The 20424-nt window shown below is 36.4% G+C and overlaps 1 protein-coding gene across 1 annotated transcript in view; it reads left to right on the top strand.

Annotated features, from left to right (window-relative positions):
• The first annotated feature begins 249 nt into the window (after positions 1 to 249).
• LOC140137531 (influenza virus NS1A-binding protein homolog) overlaps positions 250 to 20424 on the top strand; it is a 76836-nt gene continuing 56661 nt past the window's right edge. Inside the window, 2 exon segments of the mRNA XM_072159246.1 lie at positions 250 to 421; positions 14059 to 14405. Coding sequence (XP_072015347.1) covers positions 14382 to 14405 — 24 coding nt within the window. The 5' untranslated portion in view covers positions 250 to 421; positions 14059 to 14381.

Here is a 20424-nt window from a genome sequence, read left to right as displayed (position 1 = left end):
AGATAAAGGACTCATCGAGAGGTGAAGCTGAGCTGATTTTTATAAACTTCTAGTTTTCTCTTCATGCCAACATGCTTTGCTTGAGCATTTATCTTGAGCCTGGTCACATCAGGACCCAAGTGTGTGCTCACCACGACCGACATTGGTATGGTGTTGCTAATGTTGTCATTTGGGTGTATTTTGATCCGATGATTGGGCGCAAATCCAGAAATGGAGTGGATTTATCAAAGAAAAACCGGGAACCGCGGGAATCGGTCTGAGTGCCAAAACATCACACATGTCACAACGACGGCGAACGGATTCTGCATGTCGGAAAATAAACAACTCAGCTGACCCAAATTAATGGTCGTATGACCGTACACTGACCAATTTGGGCTTTGGTCACCTCCGCCTAATTCCGTCTTATTTTTGAAGAATTTAGGTGAGTTTAATTTCATTCCTTGTAACTTTCATGCTTTGTCATGTTGTTGAAATCATAACCATGAATCACATAAAATAAAGATAAACACAGAAACGTGCATATATCTGGTTCCATACAGCAATACGCAGTATTGCTGTCTGGTAAGCAGGTACGAATTGAGACGTTGTGAATTGAGACGTCGGAGCCGGTCAAACACAGAGGACTAGCCTACATCCCGTATCCTACTATCACTCAAACAAGCAAATCTCTTCACGAATTCACTCACCTTGCGATCCTACATCATCAGTTGAAACAAACATCTAAGTTTCCAAAAACAACTTTGTCATTCCTCAAAACTACAAGTAACTTCATTAATAAAAAATTGAAATCATACTATTACCCGTTATTGAAAATTTTGTTCGATTTATGTGAACCAAAAGAACGCACGAGTCGAGTTCAGTTTACCAAAATGGTAGCTCCTGCCTCCTGGTCACCTCAGATATGACGTCAGTATCAAGCTGCTTATTAAACGGTGGATCGGATTGGTTGAAATCAACGCCACGCTTTTTGACCTTACAGGGGTCAGAGATATGCATATTCATGTATGAAAACAGCGATCGCGGATATAGTATCATCACCGAGAACTGAGAATTGCGACATTTTCGATGTTTGTACCGGGAATTTCAGACACGGAGACTCAGCGGAGATTTGAAAAATTCGTCCAAAGGTAACCAAAGGGTTGGGGATCGCATTTTAACTATCACTAAATGTTTCGGAATTGAGGTCGGCTAAAAAGTAGACAGTTTCGGGGACTGTAATTGGTGTAGATGTCACATTTTGAACAGTGAGCGATAAGTGACCAATTTCATGCTCAGCACAAGTGACTATCTTTACACAGGGTAAACGTGCACGCATTGCCAGCCAGTGCATTGCATCATTCAGTTTCATTTTATTTTGCACTTGCAAGCATTGCAAGTGCAATCTGGCGATGTTGCATGCATGTTGTTTGTTTATGTTTACTTATGATAAAGTTAAGCTTTACAGTTTCTGTCAGAAAACAATGCGAATGGTGGTTGTTTACATTTTGAGTGCATCGTGCATCTGCGAGACTGCGTGCAAAGCGTAAACACAGAAGTGGGTTTTCTGCAGATATCCATGATATCTGGAGCTTGATATCACTGGATATTGGCTAATTCTAGTACTTTTGCAACGCAAACTTAAAAAACCGGGCAAACAGACATTTATCGGTATGACATTTTCGTATTGGTGCTGCCCTGTGCAGAGCTACTATGCCTACTACGGTATGGGTTCCCTGTATACATGTATTTTAATTCAGCTCAGATAATCATGCAAAACAAAACAAGGTGATTGGCTGAATATGCATCAATTTCAGTGTTGGTCCGGTTGGCAAAGAGTGGCACTCTTCTTGGGAACACAAAGCTCTGTGTACGTCGTTCAATAACAGGTGCCCAGCTCGCATTGATCATTTTGAGCAACACTCCAAGTCCAACAGCAAGGGACTACAGTTTTTACATTTTAGAGTGTGCAGAGCATAAACACGGAAGTGGGGTTCTGATTAGCAGATTCAATCAATCGTTTGACAATTGTAAACAACAGACCGTCCAATAATCTGATTGGCCGATTACACGGCAAAATGTTGGTCGACGCAGTTCGGCGCTCTTGAAGGGAATACAAAGGCAAGCTCCGCATCTAGGTCGCTCATTAACAGGGCGCTTGTGTCAATCTGAGCAAGGGACCGGACCGGGACTGCCGTCCTTCTCATTGTAGGACTGCTGTTTCTTGTTTGGCGATCTTTCCTTTTCCAACCTACCCAAGCTACATATTCATAAGGTTAACTTAAAATTACAAATTAATCAAGGGTGAGGGGCAATAAACATGTTTTTATTTGTATTGTATTTTACTTGGACTAATTATCATTTTATTTTTATTCAAGTTTTTCATTTGAATGTTTCGACTATTATGTTTAAAACTTAAATGTTATCAATATGTTGATAAACATCTGGAAGATACACATGTACTCTGATTGAAGCCAGACGTTTTTCGGGTACGGTACTTTGACCCATGAATTTTGACCCGGGTAGGCCAAGGACGGGCAGGAACTCGGGTACTCGGGAATTGGTGAGAGCCTTATTGTACATGTAGGCCTGTGTATTCTGAAAGAGTTAATTGAGCGACCGAGAAGGCGAGAAGACAGGCGAATATGAAAAAAAGCAACCAAGATTTAGGTCAACGAAACACTTGTAGGACTGGATGAATAATGGTAGAGAACATTCACAAAGAACAGTGAGCAAAAGGATCATTCTTCGATACAACTATTACTTATAGGCCTGCCATATTTTACACTACAAACTATAGGACCAGGAGCCATCTTTGGGGCCAGTAAGCTCATTTTAACTCCTGGTTTTAGGCTTGTATGGCACACATGTTTAGAATATATCCTAAATTACTGTCTGCCAATTCCAAGCTGAGCCATCATCATGTCGTCTCAAACCCCTCCAGAAGATCCCCCCAAAAGACATTGAAATCACTGATTTTCAATCAAAACAAGCCAAAAGAAGCGATGTCTGGGATCATTGCGGTTTCCTGAAAGAGGGTGGAGTCGTAAATAAAATGGTAAAGTCTGTTGCATGTGTCAATATATCGATATGTTGCATAATTTGCTTCCGATATCGACTTCAAAAAACTGTATCAGGCCTAACAACTAGGCCTACTGGCATGTACAAGTCTCTTAGAAATTAAAACACAAATTATTGAATAAGACATGCTTGAAGTTGTACAGAGCAGAGTGACAAAAATAGTAGTTCTTGTTTAAAAGGGCATTTCGTGATCCACAGCATCATCCCCCACTTTTCTAAAAATAAGTTGAGATTTTTATATCACTGGAAACCTCTGGCTACATAATGTTTATACAAAAAATTTCTTGCAGAATAATTCGTTTAGTAAAGATATTGTGAAATTTGAATTTCGTTCTGGTATACCCCGGGGGTATACCAGAACGAAATTACAAAACATTGTCTATGGAGCAGTGTAATACACATAATCATGCATAACTCGCATAAAATCAGAATCAACTGAAATTTTGGGAATAAGCTTTTTTGTGGATATCTACTGAAAAATGTCATAAAAAGAGGATGCTAGCTAGGATCACAAAATACTCCTTTTAATACCAGAACTGAAATCTAAGCCATGAAAGAGTATGTGCAGGGCAGGAGCTGAGTCTTATATTATGACACTGGAATTGGTAGACTGGAACAGCCAACCGCAACTAAAGACTTTGACAAGACAACACCCCCCCTCCTCTAGATTGTCTAGATAATGTCTTTTTTTGGTCCAAGTTTAGGTGAATTTTCACAATACATTACATTTATACAGGGACAATGTGTGTACCACAGTCATACGTGTACATTTACATGTGTTACAATGAAATTCTTGGTTGTCACACATCATTGGTAAAGTCCATTGTAATAGTGATTCAGGCTAGGTGCAGATAAACTGGCGGGATTCAGAAAATTGGCATCAGTCCAGCGCAGCCAGGGTGGAAAGATAGCAAAGCCCATAAAGGTTTAATGAGAGTAGCAGATCGGATATTATGAGCCAATTCAAAGAAATGAACTGAGTAAAATTATGATGATTTGACATGCTGAACAAACCGAAGGCCTACATGTATGAGCAAACTCTAAGGAACTCTCTGAGGAACCCAGATTGTACATGATGACGTCATAGACGTATGATAATGAATCATAGATTTGCGGAAACCTAAGAGTCCTTGATACTATGTATCCATAATCCACTATTAAACCGTTAAACCTATTCTAATTTCTATGTAGATTATTCTAGAATAAATTATTGCATTTATGCATTTTTCCTAAACTGGTGTCTGGCTAGTGAGTGTATTAAATATTATTAAAGTCGGGACAAACAAAACATTGATGAAGCCCTAGTAATTTGTTATTTTTCATAGCAAACCATCAAAGTATATTAAACATCAATGTTTTTCTTTTAATTTTGAGCATGATATAATAGAACATTACCAGAAATAACATCAACATTTAAAATCTTATTTACCTTCCTATAGTTTTGCTGATCATAGACTGTAGAAGGAGGGTCTATGTGCTGATAATACTATAGACTTATCAGTCTTCTCCTTACCAAGCAAGCATAACATAAAAAACAACATATCATAAAATGTGTTTCATTTTTTGGTTTGCACTTCCCTGGTTTCAGTTTAGACAAACAAAAGCACAAGACTGGATCTAGCTAGTATAACCACATTGGTTTGGTACCCTGCGTGACCTTTATGTGCACTCTTTGTTGTTTTGGTTACTGCCTTCAGGTGTTATAGATAGGGCCTATACCTGTGCAGCAAATCATCCAAATTCAAGGAATTCTGCTTGGATGGATAAAAATTGCTTTTCTAGTAGTATTACTGGGATTACTGTTTTTTTTTTTTGGGTTGGTCAAAATAAAGTACCATAACCAAACCAGGTAATAACCAAGGTTTTTCATTTTAGAATTTTAGAATGGGAGTTTCGTTTCCAACTTAAATTTAATTTTTAGGTATAATACCTGACAGGCTGGTATGATAGTGAATATGTAGGGCCTAATAGGTATGACACCATCAAAATATTGAAATTAAACAAATGGATGCTTTGCTTATAAATGATGGTAGATTTCAATAACCCCCCAGAATAAAGGAAACTGATTCAAGTGTTAGAAAACTAGATATTAAACAAGGTGTTGACTAACCTCACTCCTCACATGAATGTAGGCCTATATTTGAGGTAGGGTTCAAATTCGTTTAAAAATAATTGTGTAGCAGTTTTTGGCTAATTCATCATAATCAGGATACTTCCATATACATGTATATACTAAAGCACTATAAAAAGTGCTATGCAAATGCAAAATTGGGTAGCAGTTACTTCAAAATGTGGAGCAAACTGCTATGCGATACAGCCGAATTCGAACCCTGATTTGAGGCATACAGCAATCTATTTTTGAAGGTGTAATTAAAAAGAAAGTTTGTATGCACAGTCATTTGAAGATGACATTTGTTTCAGTACTTGCTAATTAGAAGGTAATTTGACATTTTCAGTATGAGTGGTTCAAGTTCACATGTTTCATTTACTGCATGCAGGCAGACAGGCAGGTTCATTGATGATAATCTCAATGCCAGGGTTGTACGTGGTGGTGCAGCAATGCCAGCCAGACAAAAGACCTGCTAAACCACAGACAGGGTCACTGAACGGTCAGTCAGAATAAAATGCATTTATTTAATTTAGCTTGCTTTGATGTGAGTTTTGGAGGGAAACTTCTTTCAAATTTTTGCTTTGATTGGTGACAAAATATTAAAATTTTTAAATGGCCTAAAAAGGACATATTTTTCATCAGTGCAGACTATTTGCAACAAATCGTTGTGAGAGTCATTTTCAGCTCTAACCCGGCCTTAATCATTTTACCAGATGTGTGAAAAAGTCAATGCACATTTCCCATAGTGTTGGTTAGACCAAGTAAATAAAAAACATGTTTCTCGTCCCCTCCCGCTTCCTTTTTTGAAGATTTTGCATAATTTTTCTTTTTATTTTGCAATCTTTGTGTCATAACGTTTTTGTAAAGATGCTAGAGAAGTGGCAACTTCTTCTTATAAGCCTTTAAAATAGTATTAGAAGCATTTGTGAAGTGTTTTGTGATGACCAGAGGGGTTGACATCTCAAAACAACAAAATAAAAAGAGCCTCTTTATGTTTTTCAGCTTCTAATCGTTACGCTATAAAATGGATAAAAAGCGTCAAAGACTCAAAATAGGGCAATTTAGGGTATTTTTTCAATAAAAAAAAAAAATAAAAAGCCCCTCTTCCTCCTATTTTTCCAAAACCTGGACGAGAAACATGTTTTATTTTTTACTTTGCCTTATTGTTGGTGTAAATGTAGTTTAATGATGACATAGAATGATGCAGATCATCGGATATTAATGATGATCATATTTCAAGTCAAATTTTTGACCTCTGACCTCCCAAGTAATACTGGTGTTATCTGTACTGCCATGCAGGCCCTAAATAAATATCAGATATGTAGTAAATACGATTTTCTGAAGCAGGGGCAACTTCTTTTAAAAACTGCCCCTAGTTCATGTGTCTTTGCCTTGTACCAGAGACAGTTTCATATCAACCTGGAGGAAATGCAGACTAAAAATGAATATTATTACATGCTATTCTGAAGATGTTTGTAAGAAGGGGTAATTTTCAATAAAAAGTTGCACACTGGTCTGGTCGTGAAGATTTCCATGGGAATTAAAAGGCATTTGCAGGTTTAGCAGGGGCGAAATTTCCCCCTGGCTCCTCTGCTTATTTTGAACCCTGATATTTGCCATTTTACGTGGGAGGCAAGTTTGCATCAAACTGTTTTAATACTAGTGACTGAAATGTTTTTGAATATTGCACTATATTCGAAGACAAAATAAGCTAAAGCTTATAAATTTGATTTTGATATTGTGTGGGTGCATGTAGTAGAGACTACTTCAGATATTTATGAAGTTTTTGAATAATATTTTTGTTTTCCATTTTGTGCACTGGCATTTTGTTTTCTATTCTGCAGTGGTAAAAATTGAAGTAATGGTAGTAATTTTGAATGTTTATTATCATAAATTTGTCAGTAGATGGGCTCAACAATCGTCCATGTAGATAATGAGATAGAATTTGTTGCATTGATGCCACTTTTAATAAAAATGTGTCCAGACCTCGAGTGATGGAAGTTTTGTTTTAATTAATATGTGCTGGAAAATTGGCTTCTCAATACCATACTGATTTGACCCAGGTCACCCAGCTACACGTAGTAATGCAGCTACTATCTACTACACAGATATTTTAATATTTTTTGTAACTAGTGATACAATTTTTGTGTCTACAATGTATGTGTAAGATTTCCATATTTATGAGCAGTAAAGTACAGTAGTATTTTTTTATGAACTCCACTAAAAATTAAGTGAAGACACGTGATTGTGCATAATTTATAGCTCAAATTGTGGCTATAAATAGAATGGAACTGCTTTGCTCTAACAATAATTGAGCCCAAGCAAATGGCTGACAGAGAGTGTACATTGTAAGAGCGAGCGACGAGCGAGTAGTGAGATGAATCTGTTGTCGTTAATAGTCAAAACGTCTTGTGACATCTTGTGTTGACCCGTTGACGGGATTAAAGCTGAACTTGGGGAATGACCAATCTATGTCCTGATTGTCCAAAACTGATATGGATGGGATTTTGCAGTGAGCTGATGAAGATGGTTATTCAGTGATTTAGGAAGTTTAAAAATGTTTGTTTATTTATGGAATAACCCAAAAGATCAGCAAAGCCCTACAGTGTAAAAACCCTGGGGGCAGTACTCGGTACAAATGACCATACGGGCAGGCGTGGAAAAACAGGCTCCTTGCCGGAAATTTGGTCATTGGAGGGAAATTTTGCTTTTCTGGATAAAGAAATACATAGGAAATGGTGAGAAATCCTGCTGATCCCTCTTTGTACATGTAGGCTGCTAATTTTGGTATATGGATGGGTCCTTTTTTCAAAATTTTCTCAATTTTAAAACTGCAACTTGTCAGTTGACAGAAAACAATCGTCACTCAGTCAAATTACGCCGATCCCTTGTGCGTGGGTTTGTGAAGAGATCACTCGGAAGTAAAATCTCCAATTCTGAAATGACAATATAGCGACATAATTACCGTTGTTTGTGGGTGTATTATTAGATGGACAGAAAGCATGGCAGTCTATCCAGTATCACATCATGCTTTGGGGTACCGCTACCATCATTCGACTGCACAACGTGCACATGCCATAGAAAGTGTAGACAAAATCTTTAACTTTAACTTTCAATTACTCACTTAAAAATCAGAGATGCTTAGACTTATTTTTTTGAAAAAGTATGATTTCTATCCATACATTTGTAGCTCTCATGCTCTTACTTATTTTTTGCATACATTTGCTGTGGAGCAAGCAGATACATGATAGCACTACTTTTGAGCTGTTGCTGATAATTTTTAGTATACTATCCAAGTATCCAGAGAAGTTGCATAAAAAACGCGGACTTGGTTGAACGCCTCACGCTTGGCTGCTTGTGTTACACACTCGCTAAGTCCATGAGGGCCACATACTGCGGCCCCGGGACTGCGGCTAGCAGATACATTGCATTGCATGATGGGATAGTCCCTTCAGCTGCTGTGGACAGAAAGCATCCATATCTCATGTTTGCCCTTTTTTCATCCTCAAATCACTGAACCTTTGACAGACTGATAAGAACACATTCATTACTGGAAATAAGGAAATGTGACACACTTTAGTTTTATTTCACTTTTTGTATGGTTTATTTAGAAGCCATTACTTACAGTGAGAAGAAATTGCAGGTGTATGTGTGCCCTGTCAGTACCAGGTACGGATAAATACTGAAAATTAATTACGAGAATCAGTGAATTGATTGTGAAGACAAAATAATAAGTGACAAGTAATTTCAGTTAATATTGGGTAGTTTTAATTACTTTGTCAATGTGATTGACTAATAAGATGTAATGAATTGTATCTTGCTACTCTAACTTTGCCAACAAACGCAAATTTTGGCACTTTTTGGCCTCCAAAAAAATCGCGTATTCCTAGCAACTCTAGTATATGCAGATGCAGTGCTGCCCGGAGTGCCCAGTGGCAGCAGGTTTGGTTTGATTTTGGGGGAATTCAGGAGATGCTGTCAATTTTGACTTGGTTTTGCTGCCTACATTATGCCTCGCCTGTTTTGCCTGCCATCCCTCCTTCACTATCTATATGGCCTGCTTTTCTTTGCAGGCAAGACATGGAGTACTGTAAAAGGGGAAATTTTTGTGGGGTTTAATTTTTGCAAATTTCCATCAATTTCGCGATTGGAGCTCCAACCGCGAAAATAACACCTCGCGAATATATGCAACAATGTATTACAATTATAGGGCAGGACTTGGCAATCGCGAAAATAACATACACGAAAATGTCTCTCTTAGTCTAAATCGCGAAAATAACTGCTCGCGAAAATCCCCTTTTACAGTATATCAGTAGAGTTTTGGCAGGGTTGTCGGCTAGTTGAAATCTGTGCACACAGCAAGACGTTGTTCTACATGTATGTTTTGCAATCAGCAAGTACATAGTATAATTGTGATGATGATGGCAATGGTGAAGAGGATGATGAAAATGATGATGTCAGATGGTCATGATGATATACCGGTAAATGATGTCAAATGGTACTGATGATTTAATTGATATCAAATGGTGATGATGATATCAGATGGTGATGATGATATACCGGTAAATGATGTCAAATGGTACTGATGATTTAATTGATATCAAATGGTGATGATGATATCAGATGGTGATGATGATATCAGATAGTGATGATGATATCAGATAGTGATGATGATATCAGATAGTGATGATGATATCAGATAGTGATGATGATGACAATGATTGAAAGCCAGAAGTCATATATTTTGCTTAAAAACTGAATCTGTTATTTTTTCAATGAAAATTAACCCAGATGAGATTTTCAGCATACGATACATGCGTATTATAATAATATAAACATTGTTTATGGTTCCAGCAATTCTGGAGTGTCTTGTTCAGTTTTTGTATTTCAAAATTTGATAATCAAATATTGGGAATATTTCAGTTTTAATAGAGATCTAGTAAGTACTGTTATACGTATTTAGCTTGAGATTATTGCATTGATAGCATATTACCTGTGGGAAAAATCTGTTGCAAAGAAAGCATAGATCTAATAAAATTAATTTGGTTGATGCCATCCCAGCTTAGATTACCCCATAACCTTTCCATCATCCAGTCAGTTTGAAATAATTATTTATCATGTTTTTTAGCCATCAAATTGCATCAATCAGAAGCGATAATTTACACTGCGCAGACCTGGTCGCTGACACAATGCGTGGTCGTCAATATCAGGATGGGATATATGGCCCGAGTCTGTTTTATGGAACTGTGTACAAAAAGGTCAATCTAATTTTATCGATGTTGACTGCATTCATGCAGTTCCCTATAAAATGCAAGAGTAACTGATTTCTGTCCCCTTTTCCATGGAAGTGCCTTGCATGATGCAGCATATGATGAGAAATGATATAAACTGAGTTTTTTTGGTGTTAGTAATATTAGTTTAATATATTATTTGATCAGCACCGTACTCATGGGGGGGCAAAGCTGCAACATGGAGACGCAAAGTGACGAGTCTTGAAGGAGGGGAGGGTAAAAGATAGTCTACTCTCGATCGGGGTAGGGAAAAATCCGCTGCATGGAGCTGTGAAATATTGAAACACTGCAATGAATCCAGCAGACAAGACAAGCATTTTTATAATGACATTGATTGACACATTTGTAAGAATATGTTCCAATAATTTTTACATTTTCCAACAGAATATTATTTTTCATAAAGTTTAATCTTCAATCTATGAAGGCAAACATGACATGTTGACGCACTCATTAGTAAAATTTGCAGTGGAACAATATATATCTTAGAAATTTTGAATAAAGCAAAATAGCAAATAAACATTTTATTTATCTCCTTGAAATTGGGAGCTTTATGTCCAGAATATTTAAGTTTTCTTGCTTTTGAATAGAGGTTTCCTTTATATGTGACACAATCTGGTCCATGGGGGCCAAAGGCTGCAAATTTGAAACTGAGATAAAGGTAAAAATATTGAGTAAAAAACAATAAAATACATAAGAAAATAGACATCAAAAAACTTCATAACTTTAGAACCAAGACCTTTGGTGTTTTCAGTAAATGATAGCCTATTGTATGTGTAATGTAATAATTACTAACTAAATTTTCAAAAATGCCTGCTTTGGCCCCCATGGACCAGATTGTGTCACATTTTACCGCAGGGCTACCACAGGGCTAACAGATTTACTTTCTTTTTCCTTCAAAACAGGAAATCAAATTGTTTTGTTGAATAGAAAATGTTAACTGCATTTTTGATTCCAACTTCCTTCCTATCTATGGTTCTGCTGTCATAGCAACTAGGCTCTCGGGCAGAGAAAACCAATGAGCCAGAGAAAATAAAAGGATTCATGCCTATAATACGTCTTCAATCAAACGAATTGATCAATGATGAACTGCGTAAATCTCTACCACTAGCACTTTTATTTCAACCATTAATTAAAAGCAATACCATATTTTACATTGTAAGGTGATGAGTCTTAATGAAATATTTTGATTGGCAGTTTGTGATCCATGGATTGTAATGCAATAAACTGGCAGCTACATTTTAAAGTATCTTTTTTCCTGATTATTATTGTTTATAAAATGTCGCTGGTGATTTCAAAGCTAACTATAAATGCAGAAATATTTACAAAAACTGGGCTGTGTGATTTAGCTTCCTCCATTAGGGCCTCAAATTTATCTCTGCATAAAGAAAACGGCAAGTTACAACATAAGGTGATATGACACACGTGTACAGGTGTTTATGTCATTGTACATACGCCGGGGGGTACTCAGTTTTTGTTTGGTTGGGTGTGTGTGCCCCTGAGAATTTGAAAGTGGACCCATCAATATACCAATTTTTCAAAAAATTTGGGCTCATTGATATACCGTACCAAAACTCTAATTTTTCAGCCAAATTTAACACAAATTGTCGTTGTTTCTGCAAATTTTGGGGAAATTTCAAAATTGTTGGCTACAGTGAGGCAAAATTGAGTTATCCATTTACCAACAATTCGCCTAGAAAAAGGGGTCATTGTCATTAATATGCCAAAAGGCATTTGTACTGAGTACCCCCCTGGCTGGCATTCGGCCACAAAAGAGGGTGAAGGACGTCGTTCTTTGGGTCACATGATCAGCTTTTACCATCTGCTCCACTTTGCTTTCTAAAGAAGTCGCACAAAATATAATGGAAATCAGAAATAATTTCTTGAGAGATTTGTTTGAAATTGCATATTTACTTGGACGTAGTAGCACTGTCTACAAAAGGTTGATTGCATGCTTGAATCTCGGCATTTGATTGAATAGATAAGAAGTGTACATCCCTTCAAATGAAAACAGTGTACCAAGGGCAAGGCTCTGTGAACTATGATGACTGAATTCAATCAATTGATGGAAATCCTGAATGAGCCTCTGCCTTTGGCACAAGGAAATCTCTGGCGCATGATGTTACATAGGCAAGCACTGATCGTTAGGCCTTATACTTCAAATACTAATTATCAGTGAAGATTGGGTTATAGAAAAATAGTTAATTGGCATGCCAAAATTATAGAGTTAACATGTAAACACTGCCATAACCCTTAATGATGTTTTTTTTTTTTTTTTGCATCGCTATCTAGCGTTGTATCGATACTGCGTAATATACGAGTCAATCATGAAGATTTATCGAACACATCATTTTGCACTTGTAGGCTTGGAAAGTGGTGAGGTTTTCCATTCATTTACTAAATTGTCCATTTCTTTGATTACTTCTGAGGGATTTTGAAATGATAAGATGCAATATGGAAACCAAAATTGCCCAAAGGCTAGTTTTATTGACCCATACTGCATAATTTCAATATCTATCATCTTCGTAAGTTGCATTAAGGCGAGTGCAAAATAAAAACCCTGTTCTGACCGACCAGATTTTAAGAAATTGGGGAATACATTTTTACTATGGAAATGAATGCTGACCCAGTCTCAAAAATTTCAGGATTTTTTTTTTTTATCCCAAAATTTTGCTAAATATTTACAAATTTTGGTGATTTTTCAGAACTTTTGCAAAAAAAAGGCCTGACTAACCTACCCTACTTGAAAGGTCAGTCACCCGTAGAATAGGGTGGTTTTTTGTTTGTTTTGCTTAACAGCCAATTCTTAATAACATTTTATTCATTAAAAACGGAATAGCAAACTCCCCGTTCCCTTACATATTGGTTGCCAGGAAACATTGAAGCTAGATTTATTGCTGTAAGCGGGAATTTTCGTGTGGTTATTATTTTTGCACGTTTTGTGGTTAATTTCGGACACAGAAATATAAAAGCCTGCAAAAATTTGTATTGAGCCAAAGTGCTTGGTATAGATGTTTCAAACAGCGAATAACAAAAAATTGGAAAAATTTTCAGAACCCTTTTAATAAAAATCTATTAATAAAATTAATACCACTAAAATATTTTGCTGCATACATTCTGTAAAGGAAAAGAACTTTCCAGCAAAATCAAGTTGAGTGGAGAGAATGTGAACAAAGCTGTGCACTTGAGTGAAGTTTGGTGACGCAAGTGAATGTGGAGATTAGTTGGTTGGTGTACATGCATAGTGAATTTTGTTGGGTGTGCATGCATGTTGGTACAGTTTGTTATTATTTTGGATTTAAATTTTGAAAATTAATGTGAATTTAGAATACAAAATCAGTAGTCTATAACTACTGATTTCAAGGTAAGTAAGCTTATAGTCTAGAAATAATTGCAATGCATTTTCTGCTACATACATTGTATTTGTGAAAGTGCATAGCACTTGATCCAGATTGGATTGCGTTTAGCGATTTGATACCATCAAAATCGAAGTTCGGTGACAATGGAGTGTTTAGCATTGCACTTGTTTGAACATTGTAAATCGAAGTGTACGATAATCACAACTGACTCTTGTTTTTTTTTCTCTCTCTCTCTTTTACGCAGGCCTTAAACCCCAAACCAACATGAAAATGAGCCGGTATCTTGAATCGCAGTCGAGTTACAGGTAGCCCAGGCGTATCGCCTCATCTCTCTCACACCACTCACCATCCTGTCTTTGTCATCGTTGCCAACCAACCGACCAATCACAACTCGTCCGACAGTCCAACCTGGATCTTGATTTTAAAAAAAACAACGCTTCTTTTCCTAACTGCCCAGATTTGCAACAGTAAATTCTACCAATTTGTATTTTTTGTCCCATTTTAAGTTTCCAAAAAAGTGAAATTTTTCCAAGATGATGGCCCGACCTAGTTCAATGGTGATGGAACATGTCGAAGGAAACTTTGATTCAGGTGAGTGCCATAGATAATGTGTTAAATTGCTCATAATTTGGTATAAAAAACAAGTTTATGCAGAAAATCTGAATGGGATGGATATAAGTTGAGTCTAATGAGGCCTTTAAAAAAATATAGAAAGCTAGGAAAAAGTTGATTTTGGTAAGTTTGGACTTCATTCAGGTCAACAACAATTAATGTTCTGTTTTTATTAAATTGTAAACAAAGGATGCTGAAGTCAAGAGCATGTAAGTAGTAAATGTCAATGGTGGCACCCTGGGGGAGGGACAAGGGGTACATTTTCCCAAACCCCAGTTCCTCTCCCTCGATCAGGCAAAAAATGGCAGTAAATCCACAATTTTGGGCCATAATCACCCAGTTTCTGATCTACCCCACACCCCTCAAAAAATCACACTCCCAGAAAAAATGTCTGGTGCCGCCATTGTTTTTTTTCTTCTCAAAATCAAGCTGCACTTGCATCAGCTGCTTTAGTTCAATGTTCACAGAAATGAGCACAAAGTTCACAATTTGCTTTTTATTTTGTGCAACTATACAAAGTTATTATCATAGGTACAGGTTCATGCTAGTACTCACAAGTGATTAGGGCCATTCAGGGACTGCCTTTTGAGGAGAACGAGAGCTCTAACTGCTGTTCTTAAATCTGATATATATAGGAGAGTGATTTTTAGCTCTCCTAGTTGATTATTCTCTCCTTACATTCTATTGAAGGCTCCAGATGAGCTATTTAATTATGCTCTCCTGCCAATTCCAGAAGACAGTACCTGGCCATTTGGTATAAAATGTTGGTGCAGGATGTTGGACTGCGCCACAAAAGAACAACAAACAAGTGCCCAATTAAACAAAACCTTGCATCTTGGAGAAGAGATGCTACTAATACATGTTAAGGTTGGTCTGAACCCTGGAATTATGAAAACTTTCGGGCCTCATAACTGCTAAATTATTAGTCTAAAGAATATAAAAGTATACATTTTAGAATGGAAATGACTTGATGAATTCATCTGTGAGGCCCAATTTGGGCCAAAATGCTCATTTTGGAGAAAATCCTAAAAACGGTTTTTTGGCCCAAATTTTTTAGTAGTAACGTAACAAAAAAATTGTTTGGCCAAAAAATTTTTTTTATTGATTTTTAAAAACTAGATAAAAATATCTAGGGAGCGTTTTTTTTCATTTTTTTGAATTTTGACCAACTTCACCAAAAATATTTAAGATTTGGGCGAAAATCTTTTTTATGATTTTTTTATGATTGACCATTTTTGGTGCAAATTTCTCAAAGTTGGTCAAAATTCAAAAAAAATAAAAAAACGCTCCCTAGATATTTTTATCTAGTTTTTAAAAATTAATAAAAAAAATTTTTTGGCCAAACCCGTTTTTTGTGATTTTTTCCAAAAATGAGAATTTTGGCCCAAATTGTACCTCACAGATGAATTCAGCAAGTCATTTCCAGTCTAAAAATGTATATTTTTATATTCTTTAGACTAATAATTTAGCAGTTATGAAGCCCGAAAGTTTCCATAATTCCAGGGTTAAGACCACCCTTAAAATAAAATGAGTTGAAGCGAAAAAGTACATAGTATGGTTGACAGCCTGGTACAGTCCGACCTCCCTTATCCGGGCCTCTTTTATACGGATCTCTGTTATCCAGATAGGTAATCTTCATAGAAAAACATGTTTTCAATGTTTTGACACCTTGGATTTCTTGCAATTCTTATTCAGCATTTAGAAGGACATAACTATGTGGCATGAAGCATTCAGATGTCATTTTTCATTGTTATTGCCCCCGTTTTGGCTAATTATTTTACTGTCTCAATGTTAGCAAAATTACATTCACTTTTCACAAGTTTATCCGCCAATGCTTGGGTCTCATCATAGCCGGATAAGAGAGGTTGGACTGTACATCAAAGAAAGAAGATTCTCTGCACATATGTGTACACATTAAATTATCTGACCCATCCACTGTTACACCTGACAATGCAAATCAATTTAATTAAATTCCATCTCATCAAATTTGTTTTTCATCCGTCAAAAATCTTTATAACAAAATTATCATCCGCCAATAAGGATTTATGCATCAAAATCGTATCCTCAAGTTAAAAATAGTAATTGTGTATCTTCAGCACGGTTGCAAGCAATATATCCTCTGGTTCACTCTAACCATTAATGCTGCACAGGCTGTTACACTGGCTGGCAATCAGATGCATACAGATTTCAAAGCGGTTGTTTTCAGCATCTGAAGACGTAATTTTGTAAATTTGTATGCGGGGTGAGGTCGTTTTAATAGACATTTTTGTTGAAGGAGTGTGCATCAAGTTTCTCCTGTGCACGGTTAAATTTACAGAAACTAGGAGAGAAAAAAGTTCAACATAATTTGGAGGTGGGTGATCCGATTGTAAAACATGGTGTTTCCTACCTCACAATGCGGCCCATCACACAAACATTCAAGAAACCTGACCTGTTTGTTCAATCTTTTCACTGACTGCACTATAAGATGTGAGCACAATCAGCACATACACATGTACTTAATGAAATACAATACAAATACAAATCTATTTAAAAAAGCAAGACTCTCCTACTAGTATTTTGTAGATTGATACGGGAGTACATTGATACAATGACGACATCACTGTTTTTAACAGCCAATCAGCGATGTGCATTCACAAAAATAGGGAGAATCAGTATTGTTAAAATGATGTGTGATGATGCACCTGTTTGTTTTGTGTGACAACCTGGGACACACAGCACACACCACACAACCTACACTCCCCCCTCCCGACTAAACTGGGGGGCTAAAAAAAAACCCCAAAAAGTCTGCAATTTCCAGTAAAAAAATTCACACCCCACTCACTCAACACAAACATACAACACATAATCGCCAATCCAACCGACATAAATTCTGAGAAAAAGTTGAAAAATAGTAAGAACTGATCTAGGATCTTATCAGTTATCGGGTTTTAGTTGGTCTCGATAGTGTTCAGTTCTACCTACTGTTTGTTTACAGGCCGTATCAAAATGATTGGTACCCACTACCCACCAGTGTTTGGTGGATATAGACAAGCCAGCTTCTTCAATATGCAACATTTGCATTATTGGATCATCTTGAAATACCCAGGATTTATAATTTCATGACCTTTTATAACAGTTAATATAAATAATGTAGCTCCTTTGTTGCATTTTGTAGCAATCTTGTCCCCTAGAAGCCTAAGCTGATGGGTACCAATCATTTTGATACACCCTGTATATTTTTTAACTCAAATACACAAGTGTACACAAGTTCGCATAATTTGCACATGCACACAGCAGGCTTCGTTCTCGTAAGAAGTTGCAGCTTAGACCTCGGTACTGTGTGGAATCAGTGAAGCAGAAGTTAATTATCAAGCATCTGTTTTGCGTAGACAGACAGACAAACTAGGTTCGGTTATCAGATCCTGATTAGCCTGGATAGAGTCCGGTCGGTACCCTTTCAATATGCAGGAACTTGGAAACTGTTGCATAATCGTAATTTGTTAACCGAACGCTACTGGATTGCATGTGAATGGCTGCCTTTTGCCCTTGCAGTCTAATATCCTTCATGTAAGAGAGCATATAGAATTTAATGTACTGATTAGAATGGCGGGAAATTTTCTGGATAAAGAAATGCATAAGAAATGGTGGGAAATCATGCTAAGTTGCCAGGAAAGTTATCTCACTTGCGGGGAAATTAACACATTTTCCAGGCCTGATGGTCGGCATCTAGTTTGAAAACACCATTTATTTTATTCTTTAGTTTTAAATGGTCTAAATTAATGTGATGAGTTTTTTCAATGTTTGTATTACGGAAAAAAAAACCATCTACCTGTAAATGTACATACTAGAAGATATTGCTAGCACCGTATTCGTCCGAGTATAGTCCCACCCGTTTTTAGGTGAAAATTTTTCAAAATTGGGGGGGTGGGATTATATTCGAATTTAAAAAAAATTTGAATGCATTTTAAAATCATTAATAGAGTATGACATGAATACAAATTATAAATTTTCATATTAAAAATACAAAACATCATGCATTTTTTTTTAGGTCAACCATGAATGATCCTAGCATTTAGGTCTAGGTCCAGGGACACTCCAAAACTGAAAAAATAAATAACTTTAATTTTTTTTTTTTTTTTTACAATTTCTGGAATTTTTCCAAAAATGGGGGGTGGGACTATACTTGAACATGGGACTATACTCGGACGAATACGGTACTTAATGACACTATTTTTACTTACAGGTAGACATAATTTAATAGACACTTTTTTTATTTTCACCACTACACAATACACTTATTGTTTTGAAGTGGCTCTCAAATAATGTACTATTTGCACACTCTTTTAGTTGATAGCACACAACTTGCAACAATACTATTTATCAGCAATATATAATGATGTGCAAATAGTCCATCAGTGAGTGCAGTTTATAATCAAATATAAAAATAGAGATCAAACACGAGGCATTGGAAAAACACAGAAAGATTGATGAAGTTCTACAGACATTAAACTTGTTAGATTTTTCATAGCTGACCTTCTTTGCCCATCTCTACATGTAACGAAACCAGAAATGGGTTGCTAGAGGTTTGCCTTTGATCATTGTTTAAATCTAGAGAGTACATGTAGGAGAAGCATTTTTTTTATATTTTAACCCCCTTCTTTCCTATTCCTAAGGCCAAAAAAACAAAGTTTGTTTCTTAAACTTGCAGGCCTAAGTTTGTGAAAGCCATCCAATTGCCTTTGTTGTTTTTGTTTTACGTTGCATTAAAAAAATGCCCTTGTAGCGGCAAAAATACAAGAACAATTGGGCTAAAAACACACGCAGCACGCACCCTACCACACACATGAGCAAATAGCTGCAGTGTTAGCTTTTTACAAAATGTTCGAGAGACAAATATTATTTTTTTGCCTTACACTAGTTCAGAACTTCATCAATCTTTGGTTTGTTACCTTACTGAATGTTTAATCAATATCTGTGGTTTAATTGACGGTTTAGGGCTAAGGCTCTGACCAGCACTCAAGCAACGATATTGGTAATTGGGATCACCATCCATCATAGGGCTGGATTAATGTATAGGGAGAGCACAGGTCTTGCAAACCAGAGGTAGAGGTTTTCGGTTCGAATCCAACTTCAGCCAAATTTTCTTTGCTCCCCTTCTCCATGAAATATCTGTTACTTTAAATTCTGATTTTTTAAAAATATGTGTCTCCATTTAGAAATTAGTATTTTATAAATTTGTTTCTTTGTCTGTGTCATTACCAAACATTAAAATTGAGCAGTAGATTCAACCCACCGTGGAACGGATTTCAAACAAATTCAGGCTACCGGGCGATCATGCATATCACACTAAAGATGAGGTACAGATGATTAACCGGCAACCTGGATATGTTGAAAAAACATCCGATGGGTTGAATCGGCTATAGCACTAGGACTTTATATCTCATTTAATTCATGTACTGAAACAAAAGTGTATGAGCTGGTTGTCATTGACAGTGATTGTAATTTATAATCCATCGTCTCACCTGATTTTTTGGGAAGTCGGAATTGCAATGAATGTAGATACATGTATATGGATGCATGTTGGCAATTATCACAAATTGAGTGGGAGGAAGTACGAAGCTTCTTGTGTTATTTATCACAAAATCAACCTGTGTGATGATATAGCTAATAATAGAAAGGTGTTTTATTGTTGAATTTAATTAGCTTTTATTTTTTCCTTTTAGTCATGTTTATTACTGTCCAAAGGTAATGGAAAGAGGATTCATTTTTTATTCTAAAAAGAAAAATTAATTAAAAAAATTGTTTGAATTAAATCAGATTTTTTTTAAATTTTTTTATTTTAGTCAATTTTTTAAATTTTGTTTGATTCCAAGAACTGCTTCATTTATAACCCATGATAAAGTCAAAAGAGACCAATGGAATGCGAGACATTATGTGCAATCCTATCGGATGTTTACAGGGTTGGCACAATTTAAATCTTAAAATTAATCACAATTTAAATCCGGGGGAGGGGGGG

This window comes from Amphiura filiformis, chromosome 17 (genome assembly GCF_039555335.1).
Source record: "Amphiura filiformis chromosome 17, Afil_fr2py, whole genome shotgun sequence".
In the NCBI taxonomy this organism is placed as follows: domain Eukaryota; kingdom Metazoa; phylum Echinodermata; class Ophiuroidea; order Amphilepidida; family Amphiuridae; genus Amphiura; species Amphiura filiformis.
Note: the sequence above shows the minus strand (reverse complement) of the source record. Positions and strands in the feature narration are given on the sequence as shown.